Genomic DNA, 21,759 nt, shown 5'->3' with positions numbered 1-21,759 from the left:
TCGTTAATTGATTTAAACTGATAATGTGAACATAGATACTTAGAGCTCAAATATAATACTATAATAGAATTAACGATAGAAAAAGATAAGAAATTATACAATCCCCACTGACCTTTTGACTAACAGATGCTTTAAAAAGTATTCAATCGTTTTGCGCGTGTATACACAATGTACTTTTAAACATTTCTAAATATGATTCGTCATGAACGAAAATGTATTTTCAGTATATGTTTGCATCATTAATGTCAATCTGCGAAAATATGTGGGAAAATTGTCATTCTTACATTCGGTGGAATATGGTCTGAGATCTTCATTCTGATTGTTGTCTCCTAACTTCTAACTCAATGCGGCCTAAAAAAAAACCAGATTACTTCTAGGTGCGAACTACTCAAACTTCTAACCAAAATGGCATGCATGGGCTTCCGTAATATAACCTTGACTAACAGTTCAACCTATACAGAAAATTAATATGGCAAGAACCTTGGCATTAACAACGGTGACATTGAAGCAATAAAGCGTTCGTGTGTATGAAATAGAAATATGACTCACAAAATATGCATACATTTGGTTTTGTTGTGTGCAATGGTATTCATACATGTTGTGAGCGGTAGAAACACAATGCTGAAAGATGCTTTAGACTACGAATATGAATCTCGTGACGCTGAGGACGATCATACGAGAGTAGAAAAATCCATCCCTGTTGATTATTACTATAATGGTGGATACACAAGTGATATACCGAACATTGGATCAACCACACCGAGCGACTCCTATACCACCGATGGACAAAGTACCGAACAATCTGTCACCAATAATCCTACCATTCAGAACGGGTCACCAACAACGAGTAGCTCTATTGTTCTGGACGGACAGACAACGATTGCAAACACTGAGGCTTCGATTTCCTTAAAGACGCTACACGTGTCCGAGCCAGAAACCGTTTCAAGTAATCCGGGTATGTATTCAGAGCGTGACGTTGCTAAAGCCCTCTACAGCAACCTTCTTAAAGACTACGACGTGAGAGCGCGGCCCATTCAGAACCAGTCCAAACCGATTTACGTGAACACGAAATTCGTACCGATCAGCATCATTGAGTTTGACATGTCCGAGCAAACGTTCGCCGTCCTTGGGTACTTCCGGGTGCGCTGGATTGACGAGACGATGGTCTGGAAGCCAAAGTACTGGAACTACATCAACACGGTGAAAGTTTCCACACATGCCCTATGGAAACCGAACATACTCCTACATAAGGTGGGTATTGTCCAGCTCTGTATGTAGAATTACAAAAGACTGACCATCGGGACTTACCTTTGCAGAGGTTAAGTTGACGGTTGATCTAAATGTTGTTGGTATCCGGCCTCCGTACAAACAGAGACACTTAGCTTATCATCCATATCTACTGCCCATACTTTAGAGGGCCATTGAAACTAATAGATATATTGAAAGATGAGCCTTGTTCTGGGAATACTGGGCCTAACGCATGTGCGTAAAGTGTCATCCCAGATTGGCCTGTGCAGTCCGCATAGGCTAATCAGGGACAACACTTTCCGCCTAAACTGGAAATTTGCTAAGAAGATACTTTCTTGAAACAGAAAAAATCATAAAAGCGGAACGAGTTGTCCCTGATTAGCCTGTGCGGACTGCACAGGCTAATCTGGTACGACACTTTACGCGCATGCATTAAACCCAGTTTTCTCAGAAAAAGGCTCATATGGAAGTATCTCCGGGTAGGAAAATAAACAAATCAATGTAAATATTTATATGATGAGACGCATGGCTTTGTGACACCTACTGAAGCTGCAAAGTCGATAAAATCTAGATCAACCTTCAACTTACCCTTCACAGAGGTAAGTCTCGGTAAATCATTATTTTTGCCCTCTATGGAGCGACACAGACATTCTACTTTCCTATTTAATGATGCGCTTACTATATTGAATTGAAAGATACATAGTTTTAAATCTCAGCTAAACTTTTAAGTACATACAAGTTACAATACTATTTTACATGTTTTCATTCCTTTATTACAGAAATGTGAAACTGTGAAAGTTCTCTTGGGTAACATTTACAGGTTTCACATACAAAATTTGGAAAATATAAATTATGCTTTTTTCTGTTTTACTGTGGTCAGCGGTATACTAGTACCATTAACATATTCCGCTGAAGTAGAAGCTGCCCTGGTGCTATCAGCGTCTTATGCGTTTCCAATTCCAGCTTTTCAGAATAAACTCTTCATTTGCTACTGTGTCTTTTATTACTGCTTTCAATGGTTTTTTTTTGTATTCCAATTTCTTCTTAACAATTTGTCCTCGCCATCCCGCAATGGTTTTGCCATTTTTAATATTCTGATCGATAACTAAGAAAGCTTGACAGTTTTTTCATCCGGATCAATATATTTTTAATGTTGTCCCTGTTTTGATTGTTTAAGGAAATTACTTGTTTTAAAATAACCTTGTCAGGAACAAAATATATATTGCTTACTCGAATAAAATGAAGTGTTTGACACCTGTGTGCAGTGGGTGGCAATACAAAAGGCATTAATTAAAAGCTAACATGAACACTGCATGAGTTTAAAATTATTTAATTGGTCACTGTAGCTTATGCAAATATAGATAGCAGGAACAATGGAATATCTTGGTATGCTAGGTATCTTTAAATATACACACTGCACAAACTTTGTCACAAGAAAATTGTTACTAAAATCTACGTGAATGTATAACTGTACATGTATTACTCACAGCAGATCGTGATGGTTGTGCAAGAAAATCGAGAACAATAATCCCAGGTAGCTGACAGGTATCTCTTTATATCGCACAACAATCAGCAATCGTTAATTTTAAATGTCATATTCTCCATAAGTTGACCCCAGGTACGAATTGAGGTTGATTGCTTTTGCCTGTTGAGGTATTTCTCTGCATTCCATGGCTTTCGTAATATACGAACATTTGACAATGGTATTGCCTTTAGTTTCAAATGATTTATTTGAGATCGATTGCACCAAAAGCCAAAGGTTTTTTGAAACGCTTGCGATTCCGTTTCCTGTCTTAAATCTGTACTTGTGTACCATTAAAGATATTAATCCATTTATTGACTGCATTGTATCGCCAATGGCAAATGTGTTGTGATGTTTTTCTCCTTTCAAATTTTTTAAAAGTATTTTTCAGTTTATAAACCTGTGTACTTAAATCTAATTTCTAATTATTAGCTTCTTTCCCCTGTTAATCGGGTTGTTATTTTCGCTTTGTAATATTTGCCCCTTGCACTTCTGAAACTATTTTTGTAGGATGGCCTATATTGGGCCGCACACTGATTTTTCTTGTGGTGTTTGAGACCCCGACGTTGGTATAAAGCAATTATTGTTGTACGATGTGCTTGAAGTGAATTGTTTTTTTTTAATGTGTGTTTTGATTTCTAATTTGAATTTGTCACCAAATATTTGTGTTACTGAGAAGTATGTGTCACAAATGTGTTTGTATTTGTTTTTGCGCTTTCTTCTTTATTATTTCTTTTCCCTGATCGAAGTTTTGACTAATAAATTATACATGGTCCCTGTCCCTTGGTCACTTGATAGGATTTCCCCGATGGAGCCTCTTGAATATTTGCTTTCAGTCGTTTCCGACATTGTTTCTTAAATACGCGGGGCAATACATCACAGTCGTTCTGGAAATAACTAACTACAGTGTATCTAATTAGGTGAAGCATTTTGACACCCAACTGGTGATAATAGTGCATAACAGATGTAAATTTCCCATCATGTATATTGTTTATGTAGTCTTAGCGCATTGACGAGGACATTTTATTCTCTATTTTTCTAAGGTTTCTTTGATGATATCGTTAATGTGAATCGCATCATCTTTGGTGAGCACCTTGGAGAGGTTGCTTTTTGACCGAGCTGATTCTCAATGACTTTGTAAGCAAAGCTGTCAATGTCGCGGGGTAACTTGTAACAAATGTTGTTTAACCCATCTATGCCTATATATAGTGGATTCTCCCATCCTTCTAAATTGGATCAATTTATTTCCAAAATTAGGGATGTCTACTATATTTATTTCTATATTTAGAATATTTCTTACAGAAATTCCTTTAAGCAAACAGCGCAGACCCAGATGAGACGCAGCATCATGCCAAGGCCTTTTTTCTAGACGCTAGGCATAAATGGGTTATTCGATTGAAGCGTTTTCTTTTTTTTCCTTGGCGTAAGTCACGTTATTCACGAAACTTTCTAGTAGGATTATGTCCGCGTTCTGAGCCTTGCTGACCGTGACGAATGCATCCGCTTATAAATTTCCGCTACAACAGCGGTATCCGGTTGAAATTCATCAACCGGTTATGTAATTAATATTATAGGCACGATATTACTACATAAGGGGTATTCATGCGTGACGATTGGTGACGGATTTGCTCAATCACTAGTATATTTGTGCATACAAGACAGTTTTTTATGCGGCTTATGGAAATGTGAAAAACATCCGAATTACTTTATTTAATAAGCCTGTGTTCTTCGCTAAAAATTCGATTTGTACAGCCATTAATATACACGGTTATACTGCACGAAATGTTAAATAATAGCAACGATTTCAGACGTATTCAATAATAAATTCTTCAATCATAGGATATCGGCCCAAACTGCAAGAAAAACATTTGTATGCACTAAAGGTTTTTGCAAACAAATTTCAAGAACTTGAGATATTTGCAAAAATAAAGATCTGAAGGGTGTGTTTTCCGTCCAGCCCGTGTGTAAACCCCGTTGATCCTGCACCCTGTTTACGGTTCAGCAAGATGGTCTTTGCGCAATCATACAGTTATAGAACATTTTGTTCATGCATATATTTGATGCAGCTTATCACTATATATTTATTCACAACATCTTTAATTCACACAAACTGGACGTGTATGCTGTTTTATAAAGAAGTGTCTTCGTGATATATTGTGTGACAGTGATGTTAACCGGAACCAGATCTCTTCCCCATCACCATTCTTTTTGTTGCTTCATTACATCATGTTCACTAATAAACCAATACGTTTGCGAAAAGGGAATCATTTATAAATTTTTTAATTAACACCCAAAATATTTAGAAAAAAAGTATTGTTAAATATATATGGGTAAGATTTCTTTGCATTGGGTCACGTTCTTTATAAATATCAAATCTTAAACAAATATATCGATGAACAGTGTTGGTTTTTATTAATAACGCCAAAATATTTTCTAATGTTACAGGGCCAGTATAAATATAACATCGTTATCACACGGGCAACAACAAATATCCTCAATTTAACAAGTAAAATCAATACACATTTCAATTTATCAAATATCAATTATTAATTTTAAAAGCCAAAAGGAGTCAAACAAACATTAGTCGGTAAGAAAATATAACCTTAACTTTGCTGATTGAATGTCCACATAGTTTCATTTATATCAACCAGTCAAGTTAATTCAAACTAATATGCTAATTAGGAGCAAAGCTAATACAATAATTGTATGTAAACTATAATGTTAATTTCCACTATTTACCCGCTGCAAATGGGAATATATAAGGACGGGCAAAGCTTTTTACTACTTGAAATCTTTTTCCCTATTGAAGGAACTGCTTTGTTAAATTTCATTGTCTGTTTCGCGAAGTAATTTCTGTTATAAAATAATTGCATAAAGATATGCTGGTGGATTTTAAAGCGCAACGTTAAAGCTGATTTTTAATGCAGATGTAGTGCATACGATTTTCTATTAATTATATTGTTGATTATTCAGAAACCAATAGAATACATGTATTTTATAGGTCTTTGATTTATTGACTCTTAGATAAAATCAAATAATACATTTGTGTCATAAAAGTATCTTCACTCTGTCATATCTGTAGAATAAAAATCGTAAATAATCATTATTATTTATAATTAGACAAACTTAAGAGATATTGCTACGTATGGTTAATATTATTACCGGTATGTTAAAAGTTCGCTGGTCATTTTGTTCCCATGTTTGCTTTAATGGTATTTGCATGAATCGTGCCTTGATATGTAGTTCCTATGATGTTTCAAAACTTATTTGTAAAATTTTAATTTGTTGTGCTTATGTGCGTGTTTTTTTGTATTATAATTAATTACTAGGTCACACTTAATTTTGAAAAACAATTAAATGCACGTGTATCTAATAACCAAATGTCGGATATCCAATCCAAATTAAAAAATATATGGACTGCATTTGCAGGGCTCGCATTGAGTATATGGACTGCTCATACGGTACCCACATAGGTCCCACATTGAATTCATCTAGTGCAGCCCAGATGGACCCATGTGGAACACGGTTTCACTTTTGATATTTGTCCAATCTAAGCAGCGCAGGTAGGGCATTACTTGATGTGTTCGCAAAGGCGTTGAGCAAAGGTGTTAAGAGTCTGTCCGGTTAGCGCAGAAGTTGGTACACGCGCTTCTCAGCTAGGCATTATCCCCGTTCGCGGTAGCATGTAAGTTTGGTTGGTGGTCACCATACCGGACAGGTGGAGTTTCCCCCAGTTACTCCCCGCCCCCCCCCCCAACATATTACCACACCAAAATCTAACATCTTTTTAGTAAGAACGAAGCAGCTGACAATTGCAGCTATAACTCAAAGTTCGTACCCACTTTCGAGAGTCTGGTAAGTAAGATAGGTGTATGTGATGGGACACACGACGGGTCCGCGCATTATGCAGCCTCAGGAGTGTAAGGACCTCAGAAATTTCGAAATACATACCCGCAAAGGTGTTCAGAAATTCAGTTTCTTCCGAAAACAATATTCTTTTCTTTAAGAATATGTTTGTATAATGTTTCAATTGATTTTGATGAATTTCTTTCCTCCTCGAAGTGAGCGCTTAAATTATTATGATAAGTAATCCAACCCACTGAAGGCATACAATATTTTGCTCCTTGATTCAGTACTTTCCACAAGCCATATAACGGGGCGCTTGAAATTCGAAATCAGTGTGCGCGGGGACTCTTTATTGCTGTTTATTTCTTGAAGAGTCATAACGCACCAAAATAACGTCATTTCAATCTACAAATGTAAAAAAATAATAACGTATGGATGGTGCAGCCCCTCCATACACCCCCCCACTAACGGCCCGGGGCGTCTGAAAAAATCCTGTGGAAAACACTGTTTGAATGTATTTAATATTAAAGTCACAGGGCTGAAGTTCGACTTTTAAACATAAGCAAATCGAACGGCCACGAAAAATGCAGACAGCAATATAATTCACTCTTAATGTTTACAGTGGTGAGATTTTGCAAAATAATCCAGGAGTAAAATGATTTACAATCTCTCAAAATTGTATACAGGATTCACACACACTGCACTTATGCTTACAAAGATGAAGCTTACATAAAAATACATAAATGAAAAAAATATATTCGACGGATAATATAAGTTGGCGAAAAGGAAGAAGAGGACGACCCATATCGTAAGTTCATTTTGCTCTATAAATGACGCTTTGAGAGAATCTTACAAAGAATGCCGCACAAGATAATTATAATATTACATGTGTTGGTATCAATAAGCATTTTATTAAAATCTCATTCAAACCACGTTAAAAGAATATTTAAGATTTTTCGTCTGAAATTAAATTAATTTCTATTTAATGTTTATTCAATGTCATGTATTGACAGTAACGTGTAACACATTTACTCTCTCCCCACCCCCCACCCCCGTTTTTAGGAACATACCATCTACTGCAGTCAGGGCAACAGAAAATATTTCATGTCAATTAATTTTCACTACAAGTTTATTGTAACAATTACTTGGTTCCCTTAAAACTATTTGTTAATTGTTTTTTTAACAACTTGATATTTACGTACCTATTTTCTCATCTGCATCATTGTGTCCGTTTTATTGTGCTTTACTATTTTGTCCTTTTGAATATTGCATGATCCAGCCCTAGCATATACTTTTTATACATTACCTACAAATGTTGCACTTAAAGTGGGTATGCACGATTTTGTCAAATATTTATGAATTTATATAAAATGTTTTAAAAAAAACTATTATACATATATTTCAATATAAATTAACATAAAAGTTAAGAAGAACATGTGTCGGAAAATGCGACATAAGCCAGATATTTAATTCTGAAATCGAAAATATCTGTACAGTCAAATTCGCCAGCATGTATATCATGCATGTACAAGATAAGTATTGATGCAAAGCATTAAAGGGCGTCGGGAATTTCAGTGTAAAAGGCACTCAATGAAGTTACATGGAACGATTTTTTTACTGTGAATATTAATATATTGGCCGAATATTTTAAACAAAATAGAAAAAGATACTGGTATAACCGTTATCTATAATTTTGTGTTATAACCCCCAAATAACCATTATTTATGATGTTGTGTTATAACCCCCAAATAACCATGATCTATGATTTTGTAGTGTAACCCCCAAATAGATCATAGTTCATTTTATTAACATCGGTTTCCTTTTTACTGGCATCCGTGTGCAGTTTTCATTAATGGAACAGAACTGTTTAGTTTATAAAAAATCTGCTTCATCTTGTAAGCGTAATTTCATATTTTTCTCAACTTCAAGAGGAGATGATTCTGAACTTATGTTGCGTTGCTCATTTACGATAGGGGTTGAGTACTCATTGATATAAAAACACTGTAAAAGTTTGAAAATTTTTTTTTGAATGAAAACTGTTATTGCATAAAGAAGCTGCATTTCACAATACTTTGAAATGCAGTAAAAGATCATTATAGATTTATTACTTTGATATTCATCATTTTCAATAGGGTTCGAGTAATACTGATATAAAAACACTTAACAAGTTTGGAAAGATTCAGACAAAAGTTGTGAAATCTTTAACATGTGGAAATTGTTTATTTTGTCAAATTTAATAGACAAAATTCTGGACTTATTGTCCCGATGTTTCTCATTTTAAATGAGGTAAAATGCTCATTGATATGAAGACACTGTAAGTTTGGAAAGAATCTGATGAAAAATGTTGACATAATCACCTAACCAAGCAGTTTTTCACTTTTATTTTTAAATTACAAGAGATATAATTCTGGACTTATGGTCCGATATTGCTCATATAGAGTTTGGGTTGGGTCCTCATTGATATAAAAACCTGTGCAAGTTTGGGAACAATCGGATGAAAATTTTGGACTTCGAACAACGATTTCAAAATTTCGCAAATTCTAAGGAAGATAACTATGGACGTAATGGTCGGATAATGCTAAAGGGCCCATACCACCTGGATAGTAATACGTGTCGCGCTTCGAGCTCTATATGTGGTTCTTAAAAAAAAACTCCGAGGAGTGCTTGACTCTAGGGAAAAGGGTTGCTGGGACACAACTCTTCTTTGATAAGCGGCTGCTTCCTTTATCGCAACTCACTGTTACAATCAATAATACGTGTCGCGCTTCGCGCTCTATATGTGGTAGGGATAGTACTTAGGGCCTATGATACACAACCATAAAAATACATGGATAACATGGATAATAGATGTGTTGTTTGCATTTATTTGTTAATATAAAAAGACGTGTATTTTTTTTATAAGTGATGTAATAATTTTAATTAACGTTGTCACCACGAGGCATCCATTAATTTTATAAAAAATGTCCAATTGTAGTAAAATGGATTTTAAAAAGCTTTATTATATTTATTAACCTGACTTAAAAAAAATGTCAGCCGCTGAACTGTTCCATTCGTGCCTGAACACGGGATTGAACCTGCGGCCTTTAGATGATTGTTGCGTAAACAAGTTCAGTCTAACGCTCTCCCAACTGAGCTATTCCGGCTGACATCATTTATGTACTGCTAGTAGTACTCTATTTGGTGAAGTTGTGTATAGCGATCTTTATTATATGTCTATTAATAAACAAATACATTGTACGTTTTCGTACTACTACGCCTTCCAATAAACTTGTTTGCGTGATAGGTCGTCAAATATCGTTTTACATTGATTCTCCACTAAATAAGCAAATTAGAAAAACCACAAAATAAATATATTTTGATTATGTTTTGTTTTTATACAAAACCAGAAAGTTTCGCGTATTTGCCCAGCCCCTGTGACCTTTCCCCTATGATCAGTTGTGGATCAGTTATTAAGTAAAACAATTAGCTTTGCATTGTTGGCAATACATGTTGTAGTAAATGTAATAGGCACAAATGCAGTACTTATTTACACTAATTTACACAAAATTACCACCACTATGCAAGATATTCTTAAAACAAAAATATATACATTGATCCGTAAAATAACTTCTCCCATTAGCGAAACAAAATGCATTACATACTAGTCGCCGCTCTCCAGAGCGACGCCAACGATATGAATCTAAATTTAGTTTTACGGATCATTTTAATTTCCTGAAACGATATATATTCATACGACACACGAACACAAACTCCGATTCTAATAAAAAGACGAATGCTTCGGTTATTGTGGGAAAATATGTACGAAATATCTTCGTCACAATCAGCTCGGGGCGCTTATTTGTCTTGGCTGCATTTTATGAAATTCGTCTTCAATGTATAATTTTTCTTGCCTATTTTGTGTTATCGTTACATATTTTTTATCAATATATCGTTATGAACTGTGTTTTAAGTACCAACGTTATTTACCTTTCACAGACTTGTGTGTACAGTGACATTTGTTTGGTCTGGTAATCTTATAATCAGAATATGCATATAAATCTGACAACACACAGACGGTGACAGACCCATTAACATATAAATCAAACCATGACTTTTATTTACCATTGTTGACCAAGAATCCTGTCACTGTTCTTTCGTGTTAAGTTTACTTGAAAACGGTCAGCTCGGAAACACACTTTCACTTAAATTATCTATGTTGAACACTGAATGTTTATGACTTAAAGGGGCCTTTTCACGTTTTGGTAACGTGACAAAATTTTAAAAAAGTTGGTTTAGATTCGCAAATTTTCCAGCATGTGTGTATTTCAGAGTTCATCTATTGGCTGACCTGACCCTGTGACCTTTAGGGAGAGCTGTGTCACGCGATCTTAACGTAACACGCAGTGAAATTTGTTGATGGTTCAAACATTTTATGTTAAGAATACTCTTACGCGCCGCGAACTCTTTCTCAGCGCGGATGCGGCTGTTATCAGGTTTTTAGAAGCTAAGATCCCTGGCTTACAAAAGATAGTATTAACCTTAGTTGTTCGCAAGCGAACAACTTAATATGCCGTTAAAACATCAGTTACATAACGCATTTTTAATAGTCATACCATTGAATGAATTTAAATAAGTAAAAAGAAAACAAAAAAGCATTACAATAGTAACGTTTACAATATGTATATTCTTCTTAACGTAAAGTAACGAATATGGTTAAAAAAACACACACTATAGTTCAGGCCGACTAGGCATATTAAAGGGTCGTGTGGTTTATTGTCTCTTTTATTGTACATCAAACTCAGAAATGTGTTTATATGTTATAGTATTTGATGACACGATTTCAAGCCACTGACGGTCAAGGAGAAATAGGAGCCAGCGAGACGGATATATTGGTCGTTAACTGGAACGGCAACGTACAATGGGTACCGGAAGGCATATACACGTAAGTAAATTACATTTGGTACATACGGAATATACGCACTCATAATAATAATAATAATAATAATAATAATAATACTAATATTATTATTATTGCTGTTACTATTATTATTATTATTATTATTATTATTATTATTATTATTATTATTATTATTATTATTATTATTATTATTATGACTAGAGTTGCGACACCTAAATGGTTTCGCGGAATGGAATGAGTGGGGTGATCATATCAAATTTAAAATCGATTATTTCGATACAATTTTGGGTACGAAATAATTTTGGTACGAAAAAAAATTGTGTACGAAAAAAAAATCGAGTGTGATAAAAAAAATTGGTACGAAAAAGAAAATTGGGTACGAAAAAAAATGATACGAAAAAAATGGGAACGAAAAAAGATTGGGTTTGAAAAAAATGTTTAAAAAATGTGGGTGCAAAAAAATTATGCCAAAAAATATGTGGGAACAAAAACAAATTTGGGTACGAAAAAAAATTTAAGTACGAAAAAAAATAGTGTACGAAAAAAATTAGGGTACGAAAAACTATTTGGGTACGAAAAAAATGCGTACGAATAAAAATTTGGGTACGACAAAATTTGGGTATGAAAAAATCTGGGTATGAAAAAAATGGGTACGAACAAATTTGGGTTGAAAAATAAATTGGTACGAAAAAAAATTAGGTAGGAAAAAATGGGTACGAAATAAAATGGGTACGAAAATAAATGGGTACGACAAATTTTGTGTACGAAAAAAAAGGTTGGTACGAAACAAAATTGGGTACGAAAAAAATATAGGTACGAAATATTTTGGGTACGAAACAAATTATTTAAAATCAAATTTGTATTGTCTAGCGCGTGAATTGTCTCCTTGGGTGAATTGTCTTGGGGTTAATATTAACGCTTCCGGCCAAGCCGCATTTTAATAGCGATTGCGCAATAAAAAACACCACTTTTTCGTGATTTAATCAAAAACTTTGTTTTTTCCCCAGATATGACGAATACGCTATCGTGTAGATCGCGTTCTGGTCCATAAACATGTCAAAGTTCAGCAAAAGTTATCGGCCAGTTTTCAAAACACTCAAATCGCGGCTATACACTGGAGCTTAACGAAACTTTGCCCCCATTATCATTCGTTCAATTGAACGTCATCAATAGATGACGTAAAATATATCACTCATTCCATATTATTATTATTATTATAATATAGAGTTACATGTATGGAACCCAAGACAAACTCATAACGGCCCGAATTGGCACGTGGGTAATGCGGTCTTTTAGCCCGGGTAAAGCCCAGTTCAAGCCTAAATGGGATAGCTTGCTGGAATCTTCACAAGCATATTGTCGGAAACCCATGTGGGGTTACTGGGTTATTTTGATGTAGGCCAAATAAGTATCAACCATTGATATGTTTGCTGAATTATGTAACCTATATCCGGCCAAAATGGGATCGTTTGTTGGCGCTACACATTAGCAATTCCATATTGAAAACAATCATAAACAAATAGTTTGCTTTGTAGAATTTTTAATGAAGTCAACGGACTTATATCAATATAACGATTCCTAGAGATCGAATCACATGACCTACGGTTTACTTTTGGAGTACTTTTAAGGTGTTTGGAAATATTTAAAACTTCATCTTGTGACTACGGAATACCGTTGGTTACACATTAAAATCCAGAGGGCGAGAATGCGAGAACGCGATAGTACGATGGCGACAATACGATGACGACAGTGCGACAATATGATGGCGACAATGCGATAGTACGATGGCGAGAATGCGAGAACGCGATAGTGCGATGACGACAATGCGACAGTGCGACAATACGATGGCGACAGTGCGATAGTACGATGGCGACAATGCGATAGTCAAATCGTACTGCCGCCATCGTATCATCGAATTGTCGCCATCGCACTATCGCATTGTTGCCATCGTATTGTCGCACTGTCGTCATCGTATTGTCGCATTGTCGCCATCATACTATCGCGTTCTCGCATTCTCACATTGTCGCCATCGTACTATCGCACTGTCGCCATCGTATTGTCGCACTGTCGTCATCGTATTATTGCGATCTCACATTGTCGCATTTTCGTCATCGTACTATGGCGTTCTTGCCATCGTACTATCGTATTGGCGCCATCTTATTGTCGCACTGTCGCCATCGTATTGTCGCCATCGTGCCATTGCGTTCTCGCATTCTCGATCTCTGGGTTTTAATGTGTCACCACAATAGCCCTAACGGTAATCCATATGTGACACATCTACGCGTTCTAGAATCAAGTACTCCGTTTTGTACCAACAGTGGAAAATTTAATCTAATTTTACTGACACAATTAAAAAATGTCACTAAAACATAAAATATAGATCTAATAGCTTAGTATTTGTTAGGTGAATAATTGAAATGAAGCAAACAATCGATAAATTCTTTTACAAGTCGCCGAATTGGAAACCTTTATATAATGCTTACATACTCATAAATATGAAGTGAACTTAAAATAAAAAAAACACGATTATATCAGTCTAATATTGTCCGTTTCTGGATGGAGATCACAATTTGCATTTCTTCGCTTGTTTATATAAAAACAATTATCGATCTCCTTTAACTTTGATAATATTATACAATCATTAAGTATACCAAATTGGCAATGAGAACAATTTATTTATATGTCGTATAGAAAAACGCATTATAGCAACGATAAAATCCGTTCAATACTTTCAGAGTCGTCTGCAACGTGGACATCCGTAACTTTCCGTTCGACAAGCAGACTTGCGTATTTACTTACTACGTAGCGGATGAGAGCACGTCCACTGTGGCGTTAGATCACTACCTTACCGTAGACATGAGCGAATACACCGAGAACGCAGCCTGGATCTTAACCAGCGTTTCTAGGAAACGGGTGGTGCGGAACAGCAACTACTACGTGGACATAGAATTCCGATTGCAGCGCCGCGCAAACTTTGCACTGTTCACGCTGATCGCTCCACTTATGGCGCTAGCCTTTCTGAACATTTCGTTGTTTCTAGTTCCAGTGGAGTCTGGCGAGAAAGGGTCGTTTTTGATGACAATATTTCTTTCTTACGGCGTGTTCATTACGATTATCAGCGACACTCTGCCCAACAACTCCGCTCAGACGTCGGTGTTCGTCGTCCTCATTGAGACCCTCCTCTGCCTCAGCGTCCTTTCCGTAGTCTACACGGTTATCCAGGCACGGGTTGCGTCCTCTATCGGCCACAAGCGATGTCCTATCCAATGTCTGATAACGCTCAAGAATCGCAACCAGGTCGCGCCAATCGAAAATGGTGGAATGCCCCCTAAGGTCAGCCCTGTCTACACGTGGGGAATGTTTCTGAAGCAACTCGATAGTGTCTTGTTCTTCGTGTTTCTTGTCGCTGTCACGATGATCATAGGGATTTTCTTCGCGATTCTTCTTCGGCACGTCAACGTGGCAGATTACCATGATGATAGCGAACCACCGACAACGACACGCGTGTTTCCCATCCCGACAACGGCGAGTGGATAAGAACCATCACGAACCCATCATGCTTTTTCCCCTTATCCATAGACACCGTGAATCCACGATTCGCAAAAATGCAAAATACATACATGGATTCGTTGCTGAATCGTGACCAGACCGTGAGGTCCATTACTGAATCGTTTATCTCTCTATCTTAGAAAACGAATACATACTTGTTCCGTACGGATTTTGTTTGTTTCAAATATTGGCAAAGAACTCATGATAAAAAACGTATTGCAATAATCACAGACGTGTATACCTAAGCATCGCTACTTATTTGTATTAATATGATATTTTCTTATTTGAGGATTTGATAATCGGCCACGAATCGGTAACAAATATATCACGAATATCTCCTGAGGAGTTTGCATGTCAGACAGGCATTTGGCGTATACTGAACACAATGGTACACCTGATAAAATTTGAGGTATCGTGATAGAAATATTCAAAATTGCAAAAATTCTAAGGCATTCTTAAATTTAATAATTCGTGGCGATTAGTTGGATTCGCGGCACTTGAAGATTTATATAAAATCGCGTTAACTTTATGATGAGGCTGCATATGAGTAGCGTTCTGAGAAAACTGGGCATAGTGCATGTGCGTAAAGTGTCGTCCCAGATTAGCCTGTGCAGTCCGCACAGGCTAATCAGGGACGACACTTTCCGCTTTGAGGGTATTTTTAGTTTCAATGAAGACCCTCCTTACCGAAAATCAAGTTTAGGCGGAAAGTGTCGTCCTTATTTAGCCTGTACGGACTGCACAGTCTAATCTGGGATGACACTTTACGCACATGCAATAAGCCCAGTTTTCCCAAACCAAGGCTGCATATTTTAAAAACAAGTAAATGCTGTAAAATCATTACTACTCATGGAAAATAATTTTCGTTGATTTCGCGTTTTTACCGACCCATGAATTTTACGCAAACTTATCGGGAAAAAAAGACCGACGCAATTTTTTTTTCAATAATTAAATATACACGATTTTTCTTATCTACGCAAAGGTATTTTTTTAAAACGATATTTCATGACGATGAATCTGAATGAGCAGTGCTCTGTGGAAAACGGTTTTAAGGCATGTGCGTTAAGTGTCGTCCAAGATTAGCCTGTGCGGACGGCATTTTCTGTTTAAACAAGATATTTGCTAAGGAGAGACTTTCTCTAAACGTCCCTGATAAGCCTGTGCGGGTTGCACAGGCTAATCTGGAACGACATTTTATTTCAATGCATTAAACCCTCTATTCACAGTGCGCGGCTGAAATAATTTTACAGTACGTATTTTTTTATGAGGCTCTTATGAATGAATTTCGTCAATAGTGTGAACCCTAATGTCCCTGATTTTTTATCCCATCTTAATCACGCTTGATATTGTCCAGATTAGGTTCAACCTATTCATATTTAATTGTTTTCAAAACATTCTTGCCATATTTAGTTGGCAATCATCTCTTACTTAAATTTAGTCAATGTGCACCATCAAACATGCTTTCATCGACGAATAAATAACATGGAGATAAGTTATATAATTGCATAATGAGCTATCTTTCTGCGGGGTCATGTGCATAGTCCACCTGTTTACATCATACACAAAGATTATTTTTTGAACTCTCTTACTGTAAATGCATTAGACTTCAAACAAAACAAAAACACGTTTATTAATGTCAATACCTTTGTGATCATTATTTAGTTCAGCTTAAACGTAAAAAAAGCATTTAAATACTGAAACTTTTCCCGAAGGCTCGCCACATTAACAAGACACTCACGGTTATGCAAGAATATACGGCGGTTCGAATGTATGTTTATCCTGCATGCACGTAAATCAGTCAATTATCAGGTATCCACGTACGCGGCTTAAACCTTTTGAACATAATCAAGTACATACATCTTGAAATTAATATAGCGCAATCGTAATGAACTGCTTCCCGGAATATGTGAGACTGGTTGTATAAAATGGCTCAAAACCTTCTCTACATTAACATAAGTCGTGTTCTGAGAAAACTGGGCATACTGCATGTGCGTAAAGTGTCGTCCCAGATTAGCCTGTGCAATCTGCACAGGCTAATCAGGGACGACACTTTCTGCTTTAATGACATTTTTCAGTTAAGTGAAGTCTCTTCTTGGCAAAAACCCAAGTTAGGCGGAAAGTGTCGACCCTGATTAGCTTGTGCGGACGGCACAGGCTAATCTGGGACGACACTTTACGCACATGCATTATGTCCAGTTTCTCAGAACGCGACATAAATTATTAAGACTTAATATACGTATGTGTGCGTTGTGTGGAAACCAATGGGTTTGAGTTGGCGTTTGTTTGTTAGTTTTCAAAAAAACAAAGGGTCGCTCTTTCTGGTTACGATTTTACGAATTGTAAAACAAAACAGATTCCCTCAAAATATCTATGTTTTAGTCATTAACACTCTTGTTCCCAAGACTGCTTAGAAGTCATTCTGTATACAATTCATAATATTATGAGATATCGAAATCCATTTATTATACCCAGCTTTGTCTTTGATCTTTTTCTTCTCAAACATGTTTGCTCTAGTTATGAAACAAATGGCCGAGACGAGCATTTTGGTGGCTTTATGAAACCATTTAAATATTAACCGTGAGCGACTTAGCACATGATTGCCTGTGCAACTTGTTACTAGCTTATATAAAGCATCAATGACGTTATGACCAAGTCTAAACATAGATAAATTATTTGAAATATAACGTGTAGTTTATATGTTGAAGCCATTAAAGCCATTAAAGCCATTAAAGCCACTATATAATGATTTGCCAGAAACAGCAGCTCAACATCAAAAAACACTATGGAACCGGGTACTTAATCATGTTATGTTCATGTATATGCTATGTTTATAAATTCGTACTTTCGAATCATTGAATATGTTGCAGAAATGATTTATTTGTAGTTTTGATACAACCATAAAACATAATTGTATTATGAAAGTTTCTCGTGGCAAATGTATTAATGACTATGAATATGGGAAGTAATGCTCTTCCCACGATCACAAATGGCGCCAGGATGAAGATTCTGAAAGGAAGTATGTATGGCAAAACGTACAAATCAAAGGTGGGTTATATGCCGGAGGTATATAACGAGTCGTATTTTGGTTTTGGATTGCGAAAGTTTTATCATGATTAAAGGCTGATACAATGGCGTCCAATTTTGAATCGTCTTCGATAAGCATAGGGTCAAAATCTGTTTGTGACGTTTTGTTTGGTCATAATTGAACAAGTAAAGCAAAGTCAAACATTGCCCAATTTTATTGTAAAGATTGCCTCAAAAGTTTATGTTTCATCTGTATTAATTCGCATGAGCAGATATTTAAAACATACAGCGTGTTCGGAAGGGAGAAGATAAATAATTGGCCAATTACCTATGAAAGAATTGATGAATTTTAGAAATGTCGCGTTGACCTTGATTGCAAATTAAAGTTATTTTCAAGGAACCATAACTATTGTGTGATACTTGTGTCCGTACCAATCACAAGTAAGTACTAAGAAATACATTTAAAAAAGCAATAATTCTGTTGAGTTAAACTACTATTGATGATTATATTATATGATTAAACATAGCAAAAATACAAGGAAAAATAAAAACGTCACAAATAATTTAAACATGTTTATATTTTGTCATGAGCTATTTTATTTACGCAAATAATTTTTTATTATTATTTTAACTCAAAAGTCAAAATGTAAGGATGGATTTTATGTTTTGAGTTTCTACTTTTAACGTTAAACTCATGTTCTCTCAACAAGGAATGCAACAAGGTGGAATTAATAATTGACAATTTTTTTTTAAATCTAGAAGCACCGAAAATGTGAAAAAAGGCAAACCATGCAAAACTAACAAAATATCTCAGTCCACTCACACCAGACTAGAAAAAGAAATATAATTATTGAAAAAACATTTATAATGCCAAAGGAACAATTGGATACCATACGGAAAGCAATTAATTATATACTTGATATCATTCAAAGGAATGATATAAAGTCACTGGATAAACTGTTGTCAATCAAGAAATCTTTAATAAATATTTGCAAAAGGAACAGCTTAGACTTAATGAGTCGCGTTTTGAGAAAACTGGACATAATGCATGTGCGTAAAGTGTCGTCCCAGATTAGCCTGTGCAGTCCGAATAGGCTAATCAGGGACGACTCTTTCCACCTAAATTGGATTTTTGCTAAGAAGAGACTTCATTTAAACGAAAAATGTTATAAAGGCGGAAAGTGTCGTCCCTGATTAGCCTGTGCTGACTTCACATGCTAATCTGGGACGACTTTTTACGCACATGCATTATGCCCAGTTTTCTCAGAACACGACTCATATAAAAAGATGAAGTGTCTTAAAAATGAAATACCAGTCATATGCGATAAAAAAGGTATTATCATACAAGAGTTACAAAAAATGTGTTGAAGCGGTCAGAAGTCAGAGGCATGGCTAAAGAGCCTCGCCGATACCTCTTTTATATTCGTCCCAGATTCAGCCACATTTTGCAATACCTGGGAACAGCAATGGTTGCCCGCTTTGGTAACAGATACAGACGTTTGTGATGTAGCAATTATTTAAGAGGTTTATGTGTTCTATGTCACATCATTTGGAAATCTTGGTGACTCGTCCATTTTGGTCACCGACACGTGAATCTGCGATGTAGCCAACGTTCAGGAAAATGGTGTGCAGTATAGCGCATCATGTAAATATGTAAGAAATTATTTAACTTTGTCTAGCTTTTTATTAAAAAATAATCGAATGGTAGGAGTGTTCCTTTCAACATCGAACATGAAAATATTAAAGAAGGATACAAGGCCATGTTCTATATCAGGTATATGTCCCATAGCGACTGTAAAACCACTTATGGTTGACTGTTGGAACAGAAGAGGCAAGATACTTAATACGAACTTCAAAGTAGTTAAGACCCACTGAGACGTGCATTGTGTACTACGGTTCACGTGTAATCTGACGGATGCCTAGTGACTGTTTCTGTGTATATGACTTCAAAACATCAACTTTTAATTATCGTGTATTTTATTTTTGAAGGAACAGTGCTTTGTATGATTTAAATGTGTGATTTTCATTATAATTTTTAGATATACTAGCATTAAGGTTACATAAAAACCAAACTTAAAAAATGTATGGAATCTCGTTTCTGATTAGTTTAATTTTTTGCTTTTTAACATTTAAGTAGCAGACTTAGCAGAATATTTTCTATATTCAAAATGTATAAAATGTATATTCAACATGCTTTTCAAGGGCCTTTTGGGCGTTTTATGGGCGTTTGGGATCTCGGCGTATTAAAATTCGCATTATGAATGAACTTAATATTCGACATTACATAAAACTAATAACTAACAATGTACTTGATAAAATCCACACAAAAATAACTTTCAACATGTATTGAAAAAAAAATATCATCATTTTAAAATATTTTCATTGGTTGTTCCGACAAATATATATTTACTTATTATTTTCTTTCAAATAAGCCCATAATGATAGCAAAACAATTGAAACAAACATTTTGAATATTTTATTCATAAATTATGTAAAATAAAAGAATGTATGAAGTGGGTAAAACTTGGACATGATTTTGCTTTTTGTTTGAACATTGAATAGCTTTTGTGCATTTCATATGTGTATGTACTGCCAGGAACATTGCGCCTACTTTACATAAACGCCGAATGATATTAGATGTATTTTGAACACTCAAGAGGCCACAACTGATTTGAAGCTGCTGAGGTAGGAATGCTGAACCAGTTTTCTCTCAATTTTCTTCGAACGGCATTGTTAATTGTAAACATTCAGACCAAAGCATGACGTCAATTCTTTCTACTATTGTGCAGCGCGGAATACAATTCCAGCTGAAAGGTAAAAGTCGCACTAAACGACCAAGGTAAAAAAAGCATAAAATACAGAGCTTGTTTTTTTCAGACAAAAACTTCAAAAGTTTTCTGGTTTAAAATTATTTTATAAAAAATATTCACCTTTTGGTTATGACATGCTGCGTGCAAGACATGTGTCCATCGCTTTAACCCATTTATGCCTAGCGTCTAGAAAAAAGGCATTGGCAAACAGCGTAGACCCAGATGAGACGCCGCATGATGCGTCGTCTCATCAGGGTCGGCGCTGTTTGCGTAAATAAATTTCTGTAAGAAATATTCTAAATATAGAAAGAAATTTATACTAGACATCCCTAATTTTAGAAATAAATTGATCCAATTTGGACGGATGGGAGAGTCCACAAGCCATAAATGGGTTAAAAGGTTAACGCTCGAAGATGGACATTATACAATTTGCGCAGAATGAAGATGGGTTTCGTTTGCTGTCAAGAGAAAATATATACAGGTGATATTAAATAATGCAAAGCATATTTTATCTCATAAGTTCGACATATTTGTTTTCCTCATACTCATCCGATAACAGGTCAGCACGATAATTATGTACATGGTCATTACAAACATATAAATTGTTGTGCCTTTTGGGTCACCAGTTTTATGTTATCTTATGTAGAAAGATCTTGGGGCACTTCTAAATATGTTCCATACTTCGTTGGTGTCTTCTGCAACAAATAAAGATTAAACGCATTACCGAACTATCGCAAAGGGGGCATTTACTCAATTTTGAACCCGGTTATCATTGCTTTGTCTCGATGTGTCGAGAACTAAACAATTTACCTGATCAGCAACGTAATGCACGATATTTTACATTAACTTTATTCATATATATG

General features: G+C 35.6%; 1 protein-coding gene across 1 annotated transcript; it reads left to right on the top strand.

The window, feature by feature from the left end:
* Positions 1 to 503: 503 nt before the first annotated feature.
* LOC127835839 (acetylcholine receptor subunit beta-type unc-29-like) lies at positions 504 to 15,171 on the top strand. Its single transcript, XM_052362267.1, has 3 exons — positions 504 to 1,251; positions 11,419 to 11,537; positions 14,249 to 15,171. The coding sequence occupies exons 1-3, from the start codon at positions 541 to 543 to the stop codon at positions 15,048 to 15,050; spliced, it is 1,632 nt and encodes a 543-aa protein (XP_052218227.1). The 5' UTR covers positions 504 to 540; the 3' UTR covers positions 15,051 to 15,171.
* The last annotated feature ends 6,588 nt before the right edge of the window (positions 15,172 to 21,759 follow it).

The sequence above is a fragment of the Dreissena polymorpha genome, chromosome 6 (genome assembly GCF_020536995.1).
Source record: "Dreissena polymorpha isolate Duluth1 chromosome 6, UMN_Dpol_1.0, whole genome shotgun sequence".
In the NCBI taxonomy this organism is placed as follows: domain Eukaryota; kingdom Metazoa; phylum Mollusca; class Bivalvia; order Myida; family Dreissenidae; genus Dreissena; species Dreissena polymorpha.
This window is presented reverse-complemented; position numbering and strand designations above follow the sequence as displayed.

Bases quoted from the DNA above. Each gene is read 5' to 3' on its own strand.
- LOC127835839 (XM_052362267.1), top strand. From the start codon at position 541: ATGACTCACAAAATATGCATACATTTGGTTTTGTTGTGTGCAATGGTA. The intron at 1,252-11,418 runs GTGGGTATTGTC...TATATGTTATAG, and splicing joins CGAACATACTCCTACATAAG to TATTTGATGACACGATTTCA. The intron at 11,538-14,248 runs GTAAGTAAATTA...CAATACTTTCAG, and splicing joins GTACCGGAAGGCATATACAC to AGTCGTCTGCAACGTGGACA.